The 24,863-nt window shown below is 36.5% G+C and overlaps 1 protein-coding gene across 1 annotated transcript; it reads left to right on the plus strand.

The window, feature by feature from the left end:
• Positions 1 to 15,376: 15,376 nt before the first annotated feature.
• On the plus strand, positions 15,377 to 17,489 carry LOC142343959 (putative actin-24). Its single transcript, XM_075395368.1, has 3 exons — positions 15,377 to 15,777; positions 16,100 to 16,558; positions 16,939 to 17,489. Exons 1-3 carry the CDS (start codon positions 15,660 to 15,662, stop codon positions 17,391 to 17,393), a joined length of 1,032 nt encoding a protein of 343 aa, XP_075251483.1. The 5' UTR covers positions 15,377 to 15,659; the 3' UTR covers positions 17,394 to 17,489.
• Positions 17,490 to 24,863: the final 7,374 nt, after the last annotated feature.

Genomic DNA, 24,863 nt, shown 5'->3' on the forward strand with positions numbered 1-24,863 from the left:
GTTGTAGTTTTTCCTCAAAGGTTTGTAAACATAGAATGAAATGTTTTTCTCGCATTTTCCCTCAGTTCAGATTACTTTACTGTTACTTTAGGCCAAGTTACTTTACTGTCTCGATGAATGTATTTTATTTTTGCTGCGTGGTATATTTCATATGAAATATGCCACGCAGTCGAAATAAAATGCATTTATCAAGACAGTAAATTAACTAGGCAAATCTAAACAAAGGGACAATTCTGGTTGCCCAATTGATAAGTATCGAGATCAAGAATCTGAACCGTCATTTTAGTCGAGATTTTACTACATAAAAATTATACATCTGGCAAAGGTTTAAAATTTGACACCCAATACAAAAAGGAATTTGCGTTTGCAAATAATGTTCCGAACCCAATCATTTACATATTTGACTTAATTATCAGCCAAATGAGAAAGAAAATACAATAAGATAAAAATACCCGCACCGTTTGATAACAATTGGTTAGGAATAGAAAAAATTGCTCTAAACGCAAACAACCTAAACAATTAAACAATGCCATATTAGAGATCTGATAACACCTGCCATTAACAAAAATACGATAAACAACAAATAAAAAAAACAACAAAAAATAATATTTACGGTCAAACTTAATATCTGTTTAAAAAATACTAGAATCAAAAATAGCATCAGATAAAACCCAAAAAAAAACGAATCAACTTGCTTTTCCCTTCTACGCAGACGAGACGTGCTCTTAATTAGATCCTGTGATAAGTCCACAACAACAACAACAACGACAACAAAAACAACAACAACAACAACAACAACAACAACAACAACAACAAAAGAATTCTTATCAACCATGAGATTTCAGCAAAAACTGATAGTTCGTTTTGCAAAGAAAAATTTAACATATGTGTACTGAGACCCTGAGTAAAAGTGTAAGAAAACAATTTAAAAAGGAAAATTCACTACGCTTTTGTTGAAACTAAACGTCTTAAAAATGAAACAAAACTAAGTTTTCAACTGGAAATTAATGGTTTTCAAAAGCAGTTCTACTTCGCATTATTTGATACAAAGCCTTAAGACTATAAAATAACGAAAACAGACGTAACTCAAAAACTCAACAGAAAATTTTTGAAAACAAAGTTGTGAAGCCATTCAAACCGTTAGCTATCAATTGCAATTGTGGGGTTTCAGGTGTGTCATATTTGAATATCAATGGAATCCTTCAGAGGATATTTGCATAAAGAGAGTATAAAACATGGAACAGCATCAGAAATAAACAATTGTCCTAATTTCCACAGAAAGTTGTCTTTATCCTGAAAAAGTGATAGGACTACAAAATTTGACACAAAGACATGCAAAAATTAAAAACTCAATTATTTTTTGCTAGAACCTAGAAAAGTTTTTGAAAGCCGTTAAAACCAAGCTATTCTATTCATCAAAACAATATTTGTATAAAACTACTTGTTTTTGACGTGATGATCTGAGGAGGCTACAGAAAGCCAGTTCAAAGTTATGTTAGAGGTCTTTACATAAGTTAATTTTTTTGATATCTCGATTGATTTTTTGAGTTGAGCTGATATCTTGAGTTAATTTTTTTGATATCTTAATTTGGTCTTCTCCCATTATCCGCTCCCAAGCATCACTCCTCATGAGATTATCTCCAAGCTAACACCAGTGGATCTAAACTCTCTTTGATTTTTGTCATTCGTGATCCAGTAGTATTTGCATTTCGTGAGGAAAACAATCAGTTTTGCTACCTGCACATGAAATTCTAAAATTTTATTTTTACCAACTCTCAGACAAAAAATTTCCGCTCAATTTAAAGCAAATCGAAGAAAATTTTAAATATTTCTCTTGCGTGCGATTTGCCATATGGATCTTATCGCCTTGGAAAAACTATTGGAGTCCTGTTTGTTGATTAATGTCTTTCTGTAGGAAAACCAAAAACTGAGAGGGTTGTAGAATTGCTACTTCTGCTGGAAAACCAGCAGTTTAGACGAGGCAATCAATGAGGACCAACGCAGCAGATTTCCCAAGAGGCAGGAATTTCCCAGTTTGTAACCCCAGAAAAAGGCTTTTGAGACAACAACAGTATAATCTTCCAATAACTTTTTAGCATTAGAATAGTTTGTTTTCAAAAAATCCAATTCTGGGATACTTTGAATATTTGTCATCGGAGGCAATATAAAAAGCTCTTGATTTATTTCATTATCTATAGGCTCGCAAGAATAAATCTGTTCTTTTTCCGTAGGCTCAACTTATTCTAGAGGTGAATTGCCTTGATTCGAATACGGCAATGAACATGCTCTTGATGCAACGCTTTTAACGTTAAAATGCTCAAATATAATGTGTGTTTTCTGTTGCGTTTCCAAACTCTTCTTTGATGTTAAAGTTGTAATATATGTATATGCGTTTAAATTAATTTGGCTGATTTTCAAAGAGAGATGTTAAAGGTCAACAGATACTCAAAGCGATTAACTGGTCCTTGGAAGGATCTTAACTGCATTTTTTGTCGTGAATTAGTTAAAAATGTATTAGAATCAACGGTTGAGATAACAGTTTGCGAACAATTAAATCAAGGACTTTGGTTTTCCGTTTTTCATTGGAACTCACTTAAGTTAAAAACAAGTTCATCATAATCAACGTTTTCTGAAAATCTAAAAATTAACTTCAAAAGATTTTCTTTTGTACCTCTACTGACAGTTATAATATCAAAACGAAAATAATGAGTCTTTTTATTCTCATAGGTGTGTAATCCTCCGTTTTTCGAAAGGCAGCGTGACCATTGTATTTTCCACGTTATTCGAGGATCAAATTTTAGGGTTTGGTATACCTTTATGATGACTTTCCCATTTCGAATGTCTTTCCCCCAAAAAGATGTAGAATTAGGGGAGTAATTGGGGAAATTTTTAGCAAGTTCTCTTCAAAACATCATTTTGGGGGTAATGGTTGGTAATGCGACGCAAAAGTGGGGGGTTATGGGGTAATTTTTGAGGGTTAAAATGGTGCAAGAGTAGGGGGGTAATTTTGGGGTTAAACTGATGCAAAAATAGTGCGTAATTAGTGGAGGCCCTAATCTTACATTGTTTCAGCCCTAATCAAAATTAGTGGAGGCCCTAATCTTACATTGTTTCAGCCCCCCATACTAGAAAACTGACAGTTTTGAATCCGCAACCACTGTACCCTTCGCTGGTTCTCCTTGGCGTCTAAACCGTCAATGCATGCCCAATCCTTGAGGGTCCATCTATGCGAATCTACTCCCTTACTCCCCTTCCCCCCATTACTCCCTTTACCTTACATGGTTTTACCCCCTAAAATAAATCCCCTAATCTTACATCTTTTTGGATGGTAGTTTTGTTTTTGTGGGGGGGATAAAATTTAAAAATCCAACTCCACCATATTTCCCATTACCCCCCTAACCCCCGCCCCCCCTTAATTCACATAGTTTTATCCTCCTAAAAATACGCTCTTACCTTACATCTTTTTGGATGGTAATTTGTTTGCGCGGGGGGAGGTAAAATTTAAAAATCCAACCCCACCATGTTCCACATTACCCCCCATAACCCCTTTAATTCACATCGTTTTACCCTTCTAAAATTACGCTCTTACCTTACATCTTTTTGCGGATGGTTTTTTTTGGGGGTGGGGGGGGGGGGGGGGGTAAATGTACAATTACTCCCCAATATCATTACTCCTCAATATCACCATTACCCTCTAATATTATATCCATTTACCCCCCTTAAATTACCTCCCTAATCTTACATCTATATTTTTTTTTGGGGGGGGGGGGTATTTTTTGGGGATTAAAATCTAAAAATCCCCGCTTATACCCCTAATTTAACTAAATTAACATCATTTTACCCCTCAAAAATTACCCTCCAAATATTACATCTTTTTGTGGGGTACTTTCTGGGGGGTAAAATCTAAAAATTCCCCCTTAGAATAAATTTCCCATGAGCTGGAAATGACTTGTGATCAGGTTCTGGTGACCGCGACGAACCGCAGACGATGAGTCGAGCGCTGTCTTGAATTATCATGACACTGAGCATTCGCTGGGCGATTCCATTGACGATTGTTCATGAACAGATTTAACTTGCTAATAACTGCAGTTGAGTTTGATAACTGCAGTTGATTGAACCTGATTTTTTATTCTGATTTCAATGTTGACTGCTGGCGTGAGGACACATTTTTCTTCGGTCATTTCTTCCAACAATTATTGCTTAAAAAAACTCTGAGGGCACCGTAGAATTTGTCATCGGATGGCTTTGCATTTGTTTTCTGGTGAGGAAAAAATTGAAGATAAAAGGTGAACTTTCAAGTTATTCATGAATATATTATCTAATACAACACAGATTTCTTTGTTATCATCTCACCGATAACTGATTTTACCCTGATACGTGGGAGCCGAAGATGCAACGCCCTTCCATTCCCAAGCTGCGGTTTGAGAGTGATAGAGCGTTTCAGTCGCATAATTTCCAGGGTTTATCATTTGTAATCCTATTGCTTCGATTTTTCGACATCTGTACCTCCGGGCATTCCTTCTGTGTTAATTGCGCATTATTCTTCCTCTCTCTGACCGTACGCTGATTTCTGTTCTGAATACCGATTCCTTTGGCAAGGTGATACTTGTTGGTGAGTGAGAAAAAAAGCAGCAATTGATATTTTTTCTTTTGCAAAATTGGTCATTTTTCAAGTGAACCCTCAATCTCTCCCTCCTCAAAGGAGGTTTAATCGTAGATTTCTCCAGGAATTGTTCGCTGCCCAATATATATTTGCCTGAAGTTCTAATGGTTGCCAGCGCCATGTGATACTTGACTCTCAGACAACTATTCGCTGTTTTAATAAATGACTTGATAACATTTTGTTTGGTATAATTTAAAAAAACTTTTTGTAACTTTTTTTAGCGACAAAATTGCTTCAGTTTTGATAAATTCTTGTTTTTCATCTGACAATTGGAACATTTTCTCCGTCAAAAAGTATAGAAGGCGAAGCTCATCTGTTTGACAATAAATTTTAGAACAACCGCAGTTTAAGAACAACATGATGATAGGAAACAATGAACAAAACCGGGAATTTTGTCAGTTGAAAGCAAATGTTTTTGATCACCAGTGCTCTTAACGCGGTTAAAAGCGCCGTTTCAGAAAACTCTTCATTTTTTTTACTTCCACTTGGTTTTGTTTTGTCTACAACTGGATTGATATTGCCTTGATGATCCAACAGTGAGTGAAACTGATTACTTAAGAAAACAGGCCTGACACTTGATTTGGCAACTGAGCTTCCTCTTTTGAGTTAAGCAAGACACCAAGCGAAGAGGAGCACAAAATAGGACGATAATTAGCGTTCAAATTTTTGGCAAATGAGACAAATGCCTAAATTTTCAAATCCAGTAAAAAATATTCACACTTGGCTACGAGACAAAATTGAGTAATATTCAATCTATAATTTGTGATGCTGCTTGGTAGAATGTCAACTTTATTTTTACATAATCTTGGATGAAAAACCAGTTTCTGGAACCATAAAAATCCATGGTTCAAAGTGACGTGTTCTCAATCTGAAAATTCATTACTGAATACACTTGTGGCTAAAGCACGCAAATAAAGAGGTAATTAAGTTGGTTATCTCAACTCTGGTCATTACATCATCGAAAGCTCAAAAAATTTTATAAATCTTATATCAACACTCCACCTCTTAGTTTAATTCATAAAATTGCCAATTTAGGAACGGTTGGCATCAATTTATTGTTTACGATAGCTTTTGGTCTCCGCAATTTTGTCAGGTAAGAAAAAAATTACGATTGAAAAAATTGCCTCATGTTTTCCGCCTTCCCCCTTTTTGGATACCCTCAAGAACTTAAAGAAGTTCTTCCCCTTTGGTCATGTTAGAACTCAAAGATGAGATAATATCCCAGGCCTCGGTCGCAGTGAGCTTCAGCGCAGTACCATTAACTTTCAATAGTAACCATTACTGAACCAGACAAATAGAAGTATAAAAACTTTTGTCAGTCTGCCCAGATTCCATTAAGAAGCATTCCAGTCAGTCCCTCTTCTTCTCAGTCTCAATTACAATTTTGACCAACACTGCACAGAATGTTTCACATTTCTCTCATCATCAGACTGTAGATACAAAGAACAAAGCAAATTGTGAAAATTTCGAATAACTCGATCACAAGTATGAGTTTTTTAAAAAGGCGACACCCCCAAAAAGCTATTCTAGCTCAAACTATTCCATAATATTGGTGCATTTACAATTTTGAGATTGAAGTGGTGAAGTTCGGTGGAGGTCGGCGGAGGTCGTTTGAGGTAGAAAGGGAGTGGAGGTCGGTGGAGGTCGGTGGAGGTCGATGTGCGATTAGTTTCACCATTCGAAGTATTTGATTAATTATCATTCCTTTTAGTTATAAACTAATTATGAATTATAATCACCCGGGTCAACGATCATACAGCTTTCTTTGATTTCGTACTAGGTCATATATGATTCTTAGTAATCATACTAGGTCATATATGATTTGTATGAATTCTTGGTAGTCATACAAGGACCATATTTGATTTCCTAGAAATCATACAGGAATCAAACAAAAAAAATTCAAAGACTAAAAACTGTATAATTTTGATTTTCCATTGAAGTTGAAAAAATTTCTTGGATATCATACAAGGTCATATATGACACATATTACATTGACTGGTGCCACAAATTCCCGTATAATGTAGTCAGAGGACTTATTAAATTAATATATCGCATTTGCAATCCACATTTGAGTCTTTGTGTGCGCTAAAAGAAAAACTTTATGGTTTAAACCTATTCAGAAAACGAATTTAACGTGATATGCAATTTTTTTTCTTGATTAATTTTTTCATAAATGAGCAAGTATATGTATAAACTGGCTTCAGAGTATATCAAAAATTTTATTATCTGTTTGGACTTACTCTTTTATTTTGTGCCCAACTTGCAATTGATATTGTACGTAAGGGTCTTTTGGCGGATCACAATGTGATGCCCTACCGAATAAAAACAAAAAAAAATTTCAAAAGATTTTCAAAAAATAGATGTATGATTCTTGGAATTCGTACTAGGATCATATATGATTTCTTGGTAATCATATAAGGATCATATATGATTTCTTTGGTTTCATACAAGGATCGTACTAAGAAATCAAGTATGGACAGTATGAAATCATATATGATCCTTGTATGAAATCAAAGAAACTTCAACACGGGCATAGTTATTGATTCAACAGTTATTATCAGTTCAGTTTTGACTTCCAGTGAGCATTTATGTTGAAAACGAATGTATTTTAATAACGATCAAAACAGATATAGCGAGGGAGAGACAGAGAGAGAAAGAGAGAGGCGAGATAATTGGCTCTTGAGCAAATAAAAGCGCGGGTTATTTTTTACGATATGCGCATCTCAAAAACAGGCGGCATTTTAATATGCCTATGCCATAACCAGGGTAGACAAAATTTGTTTATGCCCGTAACAAGTACAGACAGTCGTTAATTTTGTCAAGACCGCAAACCGAATTAACGAAAATCATGTTCAGACAAAAGTTAGTTGATGACTCGTTTTGTCTCAAAAGATCATGCTGAAGAGTGAAATCTTGGACCTGAACATAGTAATGACCCGCCTAAAAATAATTAGGATTTATATTATGGTCCAGTAATGAATATCTATGAGGACACGCTCCGGGATTCAATTTGCAGTTTGATTGCAGATATGTTTTATACTACAGGTTGCCGAGCAGTTACACATTCAAAATCAAAATCATGTTTACGTCACGCTTATATTCTGGCATTTCTTTCAATCAACATGTTGCTGTATTTGGGACTGCCTGCTCTCGTTGACTAAAAACATTGGAGTACCCTGAGCTCTAGAAAATTCTGTTCTTTCCTAACATTTCATTTGAGAACAGAAACCGAATCCTCCAACAATCGTCGAATCCTCTTGCGAACTGCCGTCAAATCCTCCAAAAGTCCCTAGCGCCAGAGCTGTGAATCTAACCCTTTTGTCGCGACTCTTTCGGCACTGGCGATTGTACTAGCTTTCCTTCTCTGGCAGTCCTTCTCTAGCGCAAAAAGTTCATTATTAGATTTGAGGTCGACCAAGGTTACAGTATCGAATTGAATGTTACATAAAAAGCTGCCGTTTGGTCTGTTTGCCATAGAAGAAAAAGTAAATCACTAAGAATTGAATTGTTTGGTACCAATGTTTTTGATCGCATGGACGAAAAAATAGCTGTCGCTGATATTATCCGATCACCTAATCAATCACCCCGCCCCATTCGCATCCGCAAGGTTATCGCATGAAACAACGTGAACAATAATGGTATCCAGTGTTCCAGGATTGCAAAAGGACCATTTTTACCGTCTTCATAAATGCTGTTGCGAAGACTTTAAAGTATTTGTGCAAACGCTGCTTCGCGCAAGTTTTCCTTAATTTTTTTGTTGATTTGGTTTTCAGACCACAAATTTGACGTCAAATTTCAACAGCGTGCATGACTGATATTTCTTTTTTCGGATCAGTTTGGACGCCTGAAGTACAGAACCAACTTATGTGGCTTTAATTTTTAGAACAGGTTACTAAAACAAACTGCGATTTTCCGATTGCGACATTCTTGGTCCGGGCGAACGAAATCCCGCGGAGACCAAACTAATCTGCAGACTATAAATTTTTCCAGGGTTTATTTATTCATCTGACGACGAGCCGCATCGCGAAGAATGCATGACCTTTGGTGCGCCAAGGTAGTATTACAGACCACGAACCGCAAAACGTTCACCATCCGCAGGAGCAAATTTTTCGTTTCCACCTCACAAGTGCTTTCAGACGACAAAAGAATTTTCAGAGGAAACCTAGTAGTAGATGTAGACAAAAGAGAAAGAAAGTTGAAAATACCAAAGTTCATAAAAACTTCATTGTTAATACGGGAGAATTGTTAATTACGCAGAGAAAACGGCCCCGCACCCGCAAAAAAGAAGAGTTGGCGATAAAATTTTCTCTGTTCTGAACTAATTTTTTCGATGAAGAATTCAAAAGCCATCTACATAAAAAGATGTCTATTTTTCTGAAAGCAATACATTATACCAATGATTACTGTTACTTCAACGGTTATCAAATGAACTCTTCTGTACGTCCACTGGTAGCTCTTGACTTATGTCACAAGATCATTTATGTGAAATGGCACAAAAAACAACCAATACAGACAAAAATCCAGAAGTAACAAAAACTTAGTAAAAACTAGTACTATCAAATTCATAAAACAATTACTGAACTGAACAAACAACTAAATATGATTAATTTTTTAAAGATTTGACGCCTCCCATCTTATTTTTTTAAAATGTAACACGTCTTTAATGAGACTAAGCCAGAAATTCACAGAAATAAGGAACAGACTGTGGCAAAACTCTAATTTTCGCCTACTTTTTTTTAAAACAATCATAATAAGATTCAAAAGACTGAATGTTTTAACTGAAGCCATCTCATAGGCACCTTTTTACATATTCAGGAAGCCAAACAAACTACTGAATAACGAGAGTAAGTTATAGGACTACAAAGAGTACCACCAATTTAGGCATAGAACCACAATTGAAAGAACCACAATTGAAAGAATTCTCGAATTTTGCTCCGAAAACGTTATACATGTTCATTGGGTCTCATTGGACCTGTCAAAAATTTTTCCAGATATGAAAACTAATTTATCTCTCAATGACATGAAAACAAAAGAAATTTTTAAAAGGCAGCGACCTAATAAAACCACAGTTTTTTTAATAATATATTTAAACTATTAGTCTTTAACAAGCCTTACTATTTCTGCGTGTCTATTATAAACACCAAATCATACCAAATATTAGCATAGCACTTATAATTTGCGAAGTAACTTTTGAAGTCTCAAATGGAAGATGCATTTGGATAAAAAATAGAACTGAAATAGAGAAAAGTTGGCAAAACTTTAATTTCTGAGCTTTCGTAAGCGGGAGTGCAAACAAACCCTACTCTGATACTATCCAGGTTGTGTCCGCAGTTCTAGGTCTGCATCTCTGGCAAGTTTTGTAGAACCTGGGTCAAATAAGCATATTTGTTGGAATTATCCATGAAAAGAATTTTAATTATAAAATAAGCAAGAAAAAGGGTCAGATAATCCAAGAAATCTACTCTAATTCTAAACATGAAAACAATAACACTACCGTTAACCTTTTTTACGTATTTTTAGCGAAATCGGTGAGATATTTAGGAAAAATTACGGAAAATGTTATCAAAATTAAGTCAAATGTCGATTGTTCAAGAACATTTTAACTTCTTCATTCTGAAAATTAAGTTGTCATCTAGCATCGCGAAGACGGTAGCAAATAAGTGTACGGACCAAATGAAGTATGAGTATGCATCTGATACTATCTCTGTTCACCCAATCGGAGAAATGTTTCTTTATGCATGTCTTCTCGCCGAATGCGAGTTGACAACCACTTGATTAGAGTTTTCGTAATCTCATCTATTGAGTGGCGCCTTCAAGCAACCGCCTGAATCCAAAGTAATTAATTTTGGAGTATGAGTAAGCATAGGAGAATTGCATAGAATATAACTCATATTCCATGGATTCCTATATGCAGAGCCCACTAAATTTCTTACAGTTTTTGTTAGAATTGAGTAATTATTTTTGAAATATCTCAACTTAAAACGTTTTTTACTTTCGCTGAAACCGAAAAAAAACTTATTTACATACAGTTAGGGAGAACAAGTAAAAAAAATAAACAAAAAAGAATGGAGCGAAAATTAATAACCGGCTATTCTCAGTGTATCAAAACCAATGAATCCAAAAACGTTTTTTTCTTCTGAATAAAAGGAATTTATTGACGCGATAGCAACAAACGGCAAAAAATCCCTTTAAAATACTATGGCCAAGAACTCAGCGTCCAGCATTCTCTTGCTTGTTAAAAAAGGTGGCTTGGTTTCTCAACGACATTACGAATTAAGAGACCTTTTAGGAGACTTAGATAGCCTTGCATGGCCCTACACTGCAAAAGAACCGGTAATTAGGGACCAATCAGATGCAAGCCAGCATTTGGTATCTCTTGATCAGGAGAATATGGAATCCACAAGACACTGCCTCGTTCGATGTCACCTACACTGAGGCCATTTCTTATTTCAACAAAAACTCTCAAGAAGTACTAAAGCTCAGCGAACAAAAAACGCCAAAAACATATAGATGCATGTCTCCTGAAACATCTCTTTTACACAGTTATTTTTCAGTGTAGATTGTGTGATGGCCCGATAAATTCAATTTTTTTCAGAAGACTCGCTGATAGATTGGCATCCAAATGGAAAAAGCTATACTCAAACCTCCTGAAGTGGGTGAGAACGAGATTATGTTTTCCAATCCAACGAGCAACCAACCTTTACATAAGCAGAGCTAGATGCAATTGATGCCTTTTCTGTTTCAAGACGACAGTTTTCGGGTCTTTCCCAATATAGCCCCCCCCCCCCCCCATGAAATTATAGCCCCCCCCCCATTATGGTATAATTACCTTTTTTTTTGGGGGGGGGGGGCTATAGGTTATCTGACCACTAATCTGGGGTGGGGCTATAATGGGAAAGACCCCAGTTTTCTCACTGAAAGATAAAGAAATGATTGCTTTGAGTAGAATCGCTTATATTAGATGCTTCCAATCTTGCCTCCCAACTAGTGGGGGCTACTTGATCAAGAGAGTTATTGTTTTTAAAATTTCTGGAACTTTGCCAAAAATTGAACAAACTCTCTGGGATTAAAATCTTTGATCTTTCGTTGTCGCCCTGTGAGTTGTGGTATTTATTCAACAACTAGTTCTGTTTTGTATCGTCCCATGAGAGGAGAGTAGAAGAAAAGACTCGATAGAGGTGATGCAGAAAGTGAAAGTAAATGAAATTATGAGTAATTGAAGTACACGAAGTGAAATTAAATGAAACAAGGCGGCTCGTTAATGTGTGGTCGCACATGATGTTCAGACCCGACCTCATTTACATTTTTGACTTAATTGTCAACCAACTGAAGAAATAACAAAAATAGATGTTTGAGTTTAAAAAAATCGTTACACAACCCATCTACTAATTGAATTACATAATGCCATGCCTTATTACAGCGTCAATGAGATCTGACCTTAAAAAGACTACGAGACAAAAAACAACCAAACAAACAAAGCAAAAACGAAAATTTCACGGCAAAAACGGAATATCTAACTTTAAAAGCACATAGTAACAACGTCAAAATGCAGTCAGATAAAGTCTTAACTACTCAAACCTAATTTCTGCTATTTATATACCGGATGGAAAGTTTTACTAATGAGACTAAATTACAAGTCAACAAAGAGAACGATCAATGAAGCGAAATTCCAAAATTAATCAACATTTTTTAAACCAAGAAAATTCAAAAGTCTTAAAAATCATTAGCTTTCAACTTAATAATCCATGATAAATTACTAAAAAGTTAGTACAAAATCAAATGGCTTTATCTTTGGGTAGTTTAAGACTTAGAAACGACGAATGAAAAACGTAAAAAATTGGAAGCGATTTGCGAAAACACAAACCATTGCTACCATTAAAATCATTAGCTTTTTTCTGATCATTATGTATTGTTAATTCAATTCTTATTCCTACCAATTCAGCCACAGGAATTATACTGCGAGATTAAATAAGATTATTTGGGCAACATTTGTAAACCATTGGTATCTAATACTACGCGATTGTTCTTAAAGAAGAGAAAAAGAAGCGCAAAAAATGACCACTCAAAAAATGTTTATAAAAACGCATATTGTCCAACAAACAAAGCATCGGTGATAAATAATATCAGTAGATAAGTTATTTTTTGGAATACAAGAAATTGGATATGACCTCTCATTGATGAAATTAAGTTACAATTTGACGAAAAGGACAAAACAAAAACTGAAAATGTTTGAAAATGTATATCCTAAACTTTAAGACTAAAGGCTAAAAACTGACTAACTGATTCGGGTAACATCATTTATTCAATCCCCAATTACAAGATTAAGAGACTTGTTAGCAATTTACGGCTACCTAAAGAAGAAAAACAGGCGAAAACCGAAAGTCAATAGAAAAGTGCCAGAAGAAAATTTCGAAGCCATTTAAACCCTTAGCTTTTCTCTGAAACCTTTATCTGTGATCCTCTGAATGTCTTTTCCAAGCCAATGAGATAAGAATAACATTTGGCTAATGTGTATAATATTTGGATAATGTGATAAGACTTCAAAAGTAACCAATAATACGAAAATATCCAATTTTTTGTTTTAAATTTTGAATTCTTGTGTTATTGAACTCATATAATCAATATTTAGAAGATAAAAACCACCAAAAAATTTATTTTAGTTTCAGTTGAAAGCAAGTGGGTTCTGTCAGTTCTGAGGTTGTCTAACAGTTCACAAAAATTTAAAGATTGGTTAAAATTATTTTTAAATTCTTAACAGACATTAAACTCAATAAATTTCAAAGAAAGTCAATGAATATGCTCAAATATGCTTCAATGGGAGTATGAGGATGTTCATCACAACAAGTCTTATGACTATGAAAACAACAACAAAATCAGGCAAAAACCAAAAATTCACTAGAGAAGTGCGAGAAGAAAAGGCAGAAGCCATTTGAAACCCTAGGGTTTTCTCTGGAAAACATATCCGTGATCCACTGAAAGTCTCATTTAAGCCAATAGGAGCTGTCAATTTTAGGATAATGTGATAAAATTTAAAAGAAACCAATAATACAGAAATATTTAAAAAAAACTTTGAAATTTTTCGAAATCTTGTTTCATTGAAGTCATATTACTGAAAGTTAGAAGATAAAACCGCCATTTAGATCAAATTTGGTTCCGGTAGGACGGAAGAGGGTGCTCCCATCACAGCGAATGACATACAGTTCACGATAAAAAGTTTATTATTGGTTAATGTCCAAAAAAATTTTCGAAAATTTATTTTTAAATTCTTAAGGTCTTAACAGCCCTTACGTGTCCACTCAAAGAACTAGATATGCTCACTGAAATCTCATTACGGAACATTTTGCACTGTTAGTCAATGAGTTCATGCCATAAGACTCCAAAAATTAGTAAAACCTCAAAAAATTCAAAATTTCATTTAAAATTACGAAAACTTAGACGAATTTAAAAAAAACATGAAAAGTTCCTTGAAAACGATTTTTTTGTTCACTGGGCTTCATTGGACTGTAAAGGAAGTTGGTCATTAACGGAACCTCGATATGAAAAGTGACTTAAAAAACAACAAAAAGTCTCTAGGTGACTTAAAAAAACAAAAAAAGTAGAAAAGTTTCATAAAAAAAGAGCTCTCAGATAGATTTCGAATTTTTTTGATATTGAAGCTCCCTATGAGACCAGAACTAATCTTTTTTTATCGCCTTTAGCCTGTTAGGAACACGAAATGGGTTTTTTTGGCAAGATATTTAAGTTTGAAATACTATTTTTATAGAAAATATCTTAATTTGAAGAAAAATCACACTAAAAGTGATCAAATGTCCCGTGTTCACACAAAACTTCAATCCTCGATAACCCCTCGAGAAAAAACGAAAATCAAAAAAATCTTTTTATTTTTGAATTCTACGCTGGACCAGCTTTTTAATGATACCACTCACATTTCTCTGCGATGAATATATCGATCGGCCAAAATTGACTGAACAAAAAAAACCCATTTGAGTATATAGTTCCTCCCCCCCCCCCCCACAAGTGGGGTCGGAACAATGATGAAGGGGACCTTTAAAAGATCGTTGATTGATTATGAGGTTGAACCAGAACCATGAAACTGATTAACCAATTGAGTTAAATTCTGTTAACTGATGTCAAAATAATTTTTTGACGTGTTTTATTAGGGTTACGAAAACAGAAAACAACAGTCACTCATGTTCTCTGAAATTTGCACAGCATTCCATAATTCAGATCTAATTATATGCCTTATTGATCTAGTTTTTTTACTGATCAATTTTTTGTCTTATTAACCAACGCACCAGGGCAAAGCTTTCAACAATGTTCCCTGCCGTCTTATGTCCAGAATTTACTTTCATTGGTATAAAACCACGCCGAACCCACAATATCAAATTGCTTATCGACTAATTTGTGTTTTGCGCACTTTCGAACTTGTTGATGACTTTCAACTCTGTCGCATGTGTGTGAACTATGAACTAGATTTGAATTTTTATCAAAACTATTGAACGAGTTCTGGCAAGTTCTCTTCAGTTGAGTTCACAAAATGATGGTTCTCTAAACAATTAAACAAGAAGTGTTCATTCAAAAAGCACAGCAAATTCGCTAATACCATTAGCAAGAACGCATTATTTTTTGGCAAGGTGTACTAATTTCTCTTAATCATAGATAGAAAATTGCACTTCGAATTGGTCGTTCTCATTTCATACACGAATAAAAACATTTAAGTTCAGTTAATTAAATAAGAAACAAGTTGTTCTTAGACTATTGAACTGTTTTAGAACTACCAGATTGGCGAAAGCGTTGAGCCACTTGACTCATAATCACTAGTTTAGAAAAGTTCATTTAAAACATCACTTTTCTCAACAATCAGAGCTCCCAAACAGAAAACTATTTTTCTTAAAAAAAGATAACTAGAAAGGGTTGTAGCGTAAACCAAAAGATTGTATCCCAAATTTTCACAAATTTTTACAAATTTTTACAATTTATCACAAATTTTCCCAGCATGATATCAACGTTTTCATTATGTATTGCCTCTATTTTTTCGCTGATTGGGTTGAGCTGTCAGAATGCTGTGGTTGTGATTGACAGTGGATCCTGGCTCATGAAAGCTGGGATGGCAGGTAAAAAATTGCTTCCCACATTCGAGAAATTTTCAAAGCATTACAACCAAAAAGCCAGAACATTATCTCAGCTACCTTTATAAATCCAAAATGTCCAGTATAATGATCAGTGTTTTAAAATCAAACTGCATCCCACAATTGAAACAAAATTTTGAACACCAATACTAACCTAATTTGGTAATTCTGGTCTGTCGCAACCTATTCTCTACGTTAACGCTTTTCTGTCGAAAAAACATAGCTTGGAAGTTGCTGTTTTCCGGATAGCTTTTCAACCATAAAAGGCACTGCGTTCTAGTTTTTCACGTTTTAAATCCAATTTTAGGCGATAAACTTCCTTCCGTGGTGGTGAGAGATGTGGTGGCTGTGGACGGAGACCAGACTTTGGTGGCACAGGATGCTCTGGAACGTCGAGATACCCTCCTCCTCTCTTTCCCATACAACTTTGGGTACTGCACTGGTCCATACAGTGCTGTACACATGTGGCGACACGTGCTTGAGAATGTACTCGGTGTGGATCCCACGACAACTTCAGTTGTTCTGACAAAGTCACCCGTCACTTCGGGAGAGATCCGAGAGGCAACGTCCAGATCTTTGCTCTCCTTGGGGGTTCCTCAGGTTACGTTCCAGGACACTGCTGTAATGACTCTGTCCGCAGCCGGACTGAAAACTGGTCTAGTGGTTGAGAGTGGTCATGCAGGCACCTTTGTAGTGCCAGTGATTGAAGGGACGCCATTAGACGTCTCCACTCAGCGACTCCTCCTAGGCGGAGGCGATGTCAGCCGTAAGTCTACTCCACTTCTATGAAACTTAATTAAGAAACCAGTATGAAATCCGAAACTACTACGCCCAGCATGAAACAAAAAATGTAGCATTTAATCTTCAGTTTGGAGTCACGGAATATCGAAAACTGAACATTTTGTCAGTGCCGAACTTAAGTTATGATACGATTGACGGCATCGTCGCGAAAAATTGAAATTCTTTAAAGAAAAAAACAGTTTATGCTAGACATATTGGACAGTTTTTGAACAATTTCAACAAGGGGTAGGAATTACATTGATCTGATTTTGATCGTGTTCAAATTCTCAGGGGAGGCGCACTTTGACCAATCACCATGACTAATAGCAACTGTTTTTTCTCAACAAAAATGCGAGTCTGTTTTAGAATGGGCTGCACAACTATTTGGTCACCCCTTTGACAACATGCTCAACATGAATGAACTCGATGACTTCGCTGAAGATCTCAAGAAGGACTCCTACGTGGTTCTGGATGTCAACAAAGAGCCTCTTTCCGATGATGTCATAGTGGACCCAATGGGAAACGAGGTGGTGGTGGGTGATGGGTACTTCATGATCCCCGAAATCATGTTCAAACCCTCGCTGAACAACCTGCCAGGACCTGGACTGAGCGAGGCAATTTATTTAGCAATTGAAGACGTTGACCCTGCCTACCACACATTACTGTACGGCAATATTGTGTTGGGAGGAGGTAACTGCATGTTTCCAGGAATGGGGGAGAGAATCGTGAATGACTTGAGAGTGATGACAGATCATGAAGTTAGCTACATTGCTATCGAAAATAGAGAGTATTCTGCTTGGATTGGAGCCTCCAGCTCTTAGAACTCTTTGAAACATGCAAATTATATCCCAATATGAACTTTTAAATCTCAAAATACTATGTATAATTATACTATTGTACAGACTTTTTATTATCTGTCTTTCTTCTTTCGGTGCATAGATTCGAAACCAGTGTTGCATCCTGGCTTCAGCGAACAGGCGAACGTCAGGTGGAGGTGGGTGGACGGGTGAGTGATGGGCGGAGGGAGAGGTAATTGAAAGGGGGAGGGTCAGGCTTATAATAACCCCTTCAACACAATGATTTTGTTTCCTCAACAGTTTTGCTGAATCGCATAAATACTTTGAGACATCTAAAGCGTAAGGCTATACGAGAGCTGCTCAGCCAATTAAGGCCCTCCGGTCTTTAGCTGTTTATCCCATTCGGAGGACAAAAGTTGCAAAAGAGTTAAGTTTAAAAAATCACAATGAAGAACGAAGGACTAACATAATTGATACAAACTTTGTTTGAGAGCAATTAATAATGGCTAGAGGCGTCTCTAGACAACTGCAGTTGCGCCAAAAATACAGTTTTACAGCTAATCATCAAATGAATCCAAAACACGCATTGAACCCTAGAAAAACTTGAAACATTGGCTTATAACCGCTTTCTGTATTAAAGTAAAGTTCCGCCACTTTCACAAAGCATCTGGGCCTAAATTTGGGCAACCAGATGGCACAGATAGATATGATTCTTGAGCTTGAAGAGGCTTTGTTAGTTCTGACGGTGAAGTCTTCTTGAGCGGTGTTTTTTATAACATCAAGTAAAAGTGTGCCTCAAATAATTTTTCCAGAAAGTTTACTCACCAGAAATTCCATAAATTTTACCATATAGCAGTTGAAAGTTATGCCTTTTATAAAAACGAAAAAAACGTATACAAAATGGAAGAAAACGTGCATCCGAACTTTTGAGAGATAAAACCTCAAAATGGAAATCTATCTCTGCTAAATTGTTAAAAATATGGGTCTGAGATTCTGTGAGATCTAAGATATTAAAAAAAATGACGGCTTGACAATAACCAAGCATAGTTTTGAGCAATTTTTTGTTTAGAAATTGCAGATTAGAACGTCTAGATAAGTTTTTCTTTGATCATTTTACTTCCTTGTCCATTCTACATCTTTGTCAGCCAGTGCCCCAGCCGTTAATTATTATTCCGCTAATTCGTAGAATTTTGCGACAGAGAACAAAGACAATGTATAGTTACCGCTTAGTAAAATCCTTCTTGTGTCGTCTTAACCCACAAGGTAAACGCCCTTTTACGTGTCATAATCTATCCCATTTTACAAAAGCACTCATAGGCATTTGGGTTGTCATAAAACAATCGAAGGTCACTTGCAACACCACTGTAGTCAAAATAACTTGAAACCAAACATAAACCGACTGACGTCGGACGAATTGCTCTGGAACCACTGTCGAAGACTTCTACGATGCACGGGCTATATACGCTCATTTCTCACAATCAGACTTGTTATAGCAAAAAAAACTTAATTTCTGAATGCGCGCATTTCAAATCATTGCACGAACTTACGCGAAATTTAACAAATTTAAGCTTAAAAAGACACTGAAGAATTGAAGTCGAAAAAAATGTGCATGAAGAAAACTGTCAAGATAAATTTCAGCAAAAATTATAGCCCGTACAGCACCTGAAATGACTCGAAGGATCGTGCAATATAATATTAACCTAAGCTTTACCAAAGGTAAAGGAGTCGGTGTTCTACATAAATCGGAAATATCAGAGAAACGGAAATAAAAATAAATACCTATGCAAGCAGATCCCAAATCTCTCCAAGTACTGAGTCCCAAAATTTTGTTGACTCCTCTGAATCTGTGGGGTCGATGTCGTAGTTAACCTGAAAATTGATTGGTAAAAATGGAAAATGCATTTTCCTTTTAATGTAAATACTTTTCTGATTTTACAGGGTAATGTTCTTTTTAATTAGGGGTAGTATTTTTCTGATTTTGTGTTTTTTAACTTCAGCGGTAGTACTTTTCTGATTTTAAATGGTGATACTTTTCTTACTATAAAGAGTAGTATATCTCTAATTTATAGGGGAATTTTTTGCTTGTTTTGGAGACGCCCTTCAAATTCATGTCAATTTTCGGCACTCGCTGTTAACGACATTTCATCAATTAATAATAGTCGACTTTGACGAAAATCAAGAGTTGAATAAACTGACTGATTTTTTATCTTCTCCCCGAAAACTGAGTGGCTGTGTGATGTCTGGTTTTGTGACACATAGCCCCGAATTCGCCATCGCTTTTGCCATCGCTCAACAACGCCTTTTGCTCGTCTGTCACAGACAAAAAATCTGATCACATCTTCAGTGGTTGTTTCAGTGGTTCTTTTCTGTCAGAGGAAGGGTTTTTGTTTTGTGGTATGAATCTTCAATCAGTTTCAAACGAAACCGCAGAAAAACTAGGTCATCACTTACCTGTCTTGTTTTGGCTATTGTATCGCACCGTAAACCATTAAAACCATAAAGAATTTAAAGTTAGAATTTGATATTAGAAAAATTAAAATCGAGATCATTTCCCTTCTCTGATATTCTATTTGTACTTGACAGGTACTTGACTTAGTAAGATGCTGCACGGCTCAGACTACTATTGGAGAATATTGGTAGATGTTTTCATGGTTCGGCAGTCATGTTTTCATGGTGTCCGGTTTTCAGTTTTCATTTTTTAGGCATGGTAATGTTCAAAACTTGTATGTTGTCGGAGATTTCAATAATTTACAGTAATGGTTTCCGACACAGTATTTGCAATATTTGGATTTGCATTCTAGCATAACTCAACAGGCTGGCCACCCAACAACGGAAGGCACCACCATCAACAGCTAGATATGAAACAGCAACACATGAACCGTTTCTCGTCAATGGTTAGACCTGAAACAGAATATCATCAACAATTTTGAACTCTGATAAAAAGCAACAATGAACACGCAAAAAGTGTGACAATCTTTTTTGTCGTGCGTTCCCTCTCGCTACAAAATTTTGGTTCACCTTCAAAAATAATGTCAAAACAACAAGTTAATCTTACGTTTTCGTATCAAAATACCAATTTTTGTTATATGGTTTCCAAAAAATTTTATTTTCCAGTGAGTAACCGCGGTTAGAGGGGATTTGCAGAGCGTTTTGACTCAAATATGGTTTTCCCGATTTCAGCCATTTTGATCTACTAGCTCAATTTTTTTAGGGGTAGTGCAAAATTTTATGACAAAATAAGCACCAATATTTACGTTGTGCTATAGCGGCACGGGAAATCGCATAAGATTTTCAAAAATTGGCTTCGGGAAACCATAATTTGATTTTAAAAATGAGAGTTTGCTGTGTGTGCGTGTGTGTGTGTGCATGTGTGCGTGAGCGAGTGAATGTGTGCGTGTGTGTGTCTGTGTGTGTGCGTGCGTGCGTGCGTGCCTCCCTGCTTGCTTACGGGCGAGGATGGGAGCGGAGCCCTGGAATCATAATTCGGAAACTGATTAGCACTGCGACAAAAAATTGTCGACAGCGAATAATTTTGTTTACGAAGAACTGTTGGAACAAAATTTTGACGCTTTACGTAGCATACATTTGCAATTTATTTGCTGGCTAATGTTTTCAATTTCTTTATCTTCGGACTATCCAGATTCTGAAAAAACTAATGATAGACACTACAAGCTCTGTTAAAAGCGCCGATTAGATTCTCCAGACCACATCTCCTGACTATCCAGACTCTAGGCGGCTATGATTACATTGTGCAGTTTCTGATCAGACTTTCCAAACGTTAGTTAGCTTTGCTGGCAGACTCTCTCGCTGTGTCTTGCTTTATCCCCATGTGCAAGACCCATGTTGGTTGGATCAGGCGTGCAGCTCAATCTGGGGGGGGGGGGGTCTTAGACCTTATTATTTGATTTTTATACGTTTCTTTTTGCTTCCTTCTTTGGTGAACTGATTTGAATACATTTTAGCGACAGGAATCGCTAGTCTTTATCTCATTAATTTACTTTTTTCTCTTATTGCCTTCTCAAAAAAGTCAGATTCCACTCAACGATTTCGTCAGACTATAACTATAAATACAGGAACTTTGCACCTTAATAAGTTTGCACCTTAATGGAGTTTTAATTACCTTAATAAGACCTTATTTCTTGAATTTCTTGAAAGAACTTACAAGTTCGTACATTTTTTTACTTTTCTTGCCAAGAATCTTACCAAGATTTTTCAAGTATTATCATGCTTCTTATTAAGATGTCTCAAGTTTCATTTCAGCGGGTTAAAACCAGATCTATAAGTTTTGCAGCTGGTGTGAAGTTGCATCGGAAGCACAACTAAGGGAGACACTAAACCAATGCCTTGCCTTTGAAATCTGAACTACAAATTCGGCTAGCCAAAAGCAGTGCCAAAATGGCCGGACCAAAATAAACTCACTGAACCTTTTAATATTTTTAGCGTGCATTTTTGGAAGTGATCCGTGTTTGAAGTGTTATGGTTAATTCCAACAATTTATTAAAAAGTATACAGGAAATGTTATCAGCTGTTTTACAGGCCTCTAAGACAGCTGATAGCATTTCCTTCTTATTTTCAAATCCGTGTGGCTCTCGAGCAGCTCGTGTGAGATCCTCTTGTCTGTTGTTTTTTAATGCTACGCCTGGACTAGTAAAAAATAACAGGTCAACCCCCCCCCCACCCCCACCCCTCGAAACGTATAGTAACCATCTTTCACGATGGTATTTTCAAGTAAATTGGGGAGGGTGGTTGTTAATTGCATGCATATGCCCGCTAAGCTGGGGCTCACAAATAAAATGTAAACCCAAAACAACATATTACTATACTCAATTAAATTATTCATTCGTTTATTCATTGTATTTTGACGGACAAAAAGCAAATCAATTTTTATCGCCGTTTTGAATCAAATGTCACATAAAAATTTAAATTATCCAGCAAAAACAAATGAATTTCTAACCATTCATTTTTGAAATGTTTGAGTTTTTTATTGAGGACAAACTTCGCGACTATGTTTCCAAAATACGTCTTGTTTATTTTAATTTTTGGGTCATTTTTGCTTTACGCGACTGCTATCAAAAATTACAACCGATTCGGGTTTTTTAATACAATTCCGAAGGTTCTGTTATCACCTGAATTTATCATAAAACAGATTAATCAAGTCACAACAATTCATTGCATTCAACTGTGCATGGTTCAAAAAAATTGTCTAACTGCGGCTTTCGGAATGCAAACGTGTGTTCTGTACTCAACCGACCCTCGCGCCCAATTGGACGAAATTTCGGTTAACAGAAACGAAACGGGTTTGTTCATACTGTACACATTCTCAGACGCAATGAAGACTTTATGCTACGTGAACAACTTGAAAGTGACGTTAGAATCCGATTGGGAAAAATGTGAAATTTCTGGGAAACGGGTCGATTCAAATTGCTCTGATTGGACGGCCGATGAATTAATATATGAAGATATCTGCGGGGTGAGTGCTGAAGTTTTCAAATACAGAGACAGTTACAGAAATTGCACTCAACCTATTAATTTCGGGGCTCAATGTACGGGCGATAATTACATTCGCAAGGAAAAATTTGTTTTTCTTCCTGGAGGCGCAGCTGTATACGGAATGGCGGCCGCACGGGCAGTCTGCACTGGCCATGGGCTGGCCTTATTTTCAGGAATTTACTACATATCTGAAAACCGCTGGCCTTGGAGTGGAAATTACTTCACAGATTTCTACAAAAATGGAGCTAACGGTGTTTCATGGCGTCAGTTTGTAGCCCCGGGTTGTTCGAGTGTTTGGGGAGCGGGCCAACCGGATGGTGCTTTTGGCCCCGAGCCCAATATTTGGGTTACAGATGGGAAGCTTCATGATCACTCGGGTGTTTTGCCTGCATTTGTGGCATGTCAAGAGTGGACTGAGATCGAAACTCGAGCGTGCAATGATCCATACTTCTCTCTGCTCAGTTTACCTCAAAACTAATCGGAGCTTTAGTCTGTAGAAAACTCGGATCTATTCCGCAAACCCTCCCCCCCCCCCCCCCCCCCCCCCCCTCCTTCTCCCTGCCGGTGTTTTTATGCCCCCCCATTAGAATATATATGATGTTATATAGCACATTATTAGGTAGAAAATAACATATGCGCCCCGCCTGGGGGATGTAAAATTTATATATCCACTAAGCCGGGGGGGATAGATTCGACAACCAACAACTCAAACTATCAAAATAAATACTCTTATTAGCGTTCATCAATACAGTTTCTAAAAAAACTCATTTTCAATCTGAAATCATTGCCCTAGTTGAGCTTTGCCCTATCGGAAGCGTTGCCCTAGTTGAGCTTACACGCCTATCTTAGAAGATATTGTAAGAATCTTGCAAGACTCTTGTACCAAATTGTATAATCTTACAAGAGTCTTGCAAGATTCTTACAAGATCTTACAAGATAGGCGTGGAATGCAATACTCTTACAACATAGGCGTTTAATCTCGAAAGAGTCTTACAAAATAGGCGTTTTCTCTTGCAAGAGTACTTACAAGATAGGCGTTTTTCTTACAAGAATCTTACAAGATAGAAGTTTTCTCTTGTTAGATTCTTGCAAGATAATCGGTTGTTTCTATAGCCGGTGAACTGAAAAACATGGTTTTAAGTAAAATAGCACACTTTTGTCGGAACACTATCTCAAGTTGATTTTTAAAAACTTGACAATTACTGGCCACCAGTTTTTAGCATCGTTTACGTGAATAGAGCTTGCACGTGCGATTTTTCCAAACTGACGGAACAATAAAAACGCCCTTAGTACAGTCTGTAGCACTACCCGAGATACATATTTTGTTAGAAATGAGCCCCGTCGATCCCCTCTACAAGAAGTCAATTTGGTCACGGCTATTAGCTTAGTAGACAACTTTTAGTTAAACAATCAAAACTACATCTTGTGTTAATTTTTATACCATTTCCTCGAGTACCTTAAAAAATTTTTACCTGCTCAGAAAACGGTTATCTTGTAAGATCTTGCAAGACAGCTTGCAAGACAGTCAAGGTTCACAAGAGGGCTTACACACGTTTCTATCGTAAGATCCAAAAGATGTCTCACAAGCGTGTAGTTGCAAGATGATCTTAAATGATAAGCGTTTAGTTGCAAGATCTTACAAGATAAGCGTTTCTTTTGCAAGATTCCTAAAAGGTCTTTAAAGATAGGCGCGTAAGCTCGACTAGGGTGCCGTAGAGTTAAAAAAATGAAAACCAACAGGTCAAATGACTCACAAAAAGGGGGCGGGGCTCTAAATGTATCTCGGTTTTTGCAAACTCAATACTTCCGGAAACATCATCTTTGATTGAATTCAATTATCTTGGCTTTGTGGCCTCTCCAGTAATGACGGGCAAGGAAATTTGTTGAAATCTAGTTGTAAGGAAATGCAAAATACTTTCACAACTTCGGGATGTCCGAGGCGTAGCTATGAAAGAAGGTTGTAAGAACCTGGAAAAATGGTCAACTCGGAAGTTTTGGCAAATT

This window comes from Convolutriloba macropyga, chromosome 8 (genome assembly GCF_964194025.1).
Source record: "Convolutriloba macropyga chromosome 8, txConMacr16.3, whole genome shotgun sequence".
NCBI classification, from domain to species: domain Eukaryota; kingdom Metazoa; phylum Xenacoelomorpha; order Acoela; family Convolutidae; genus Convolutriloba; species Convolutriloba macropyga.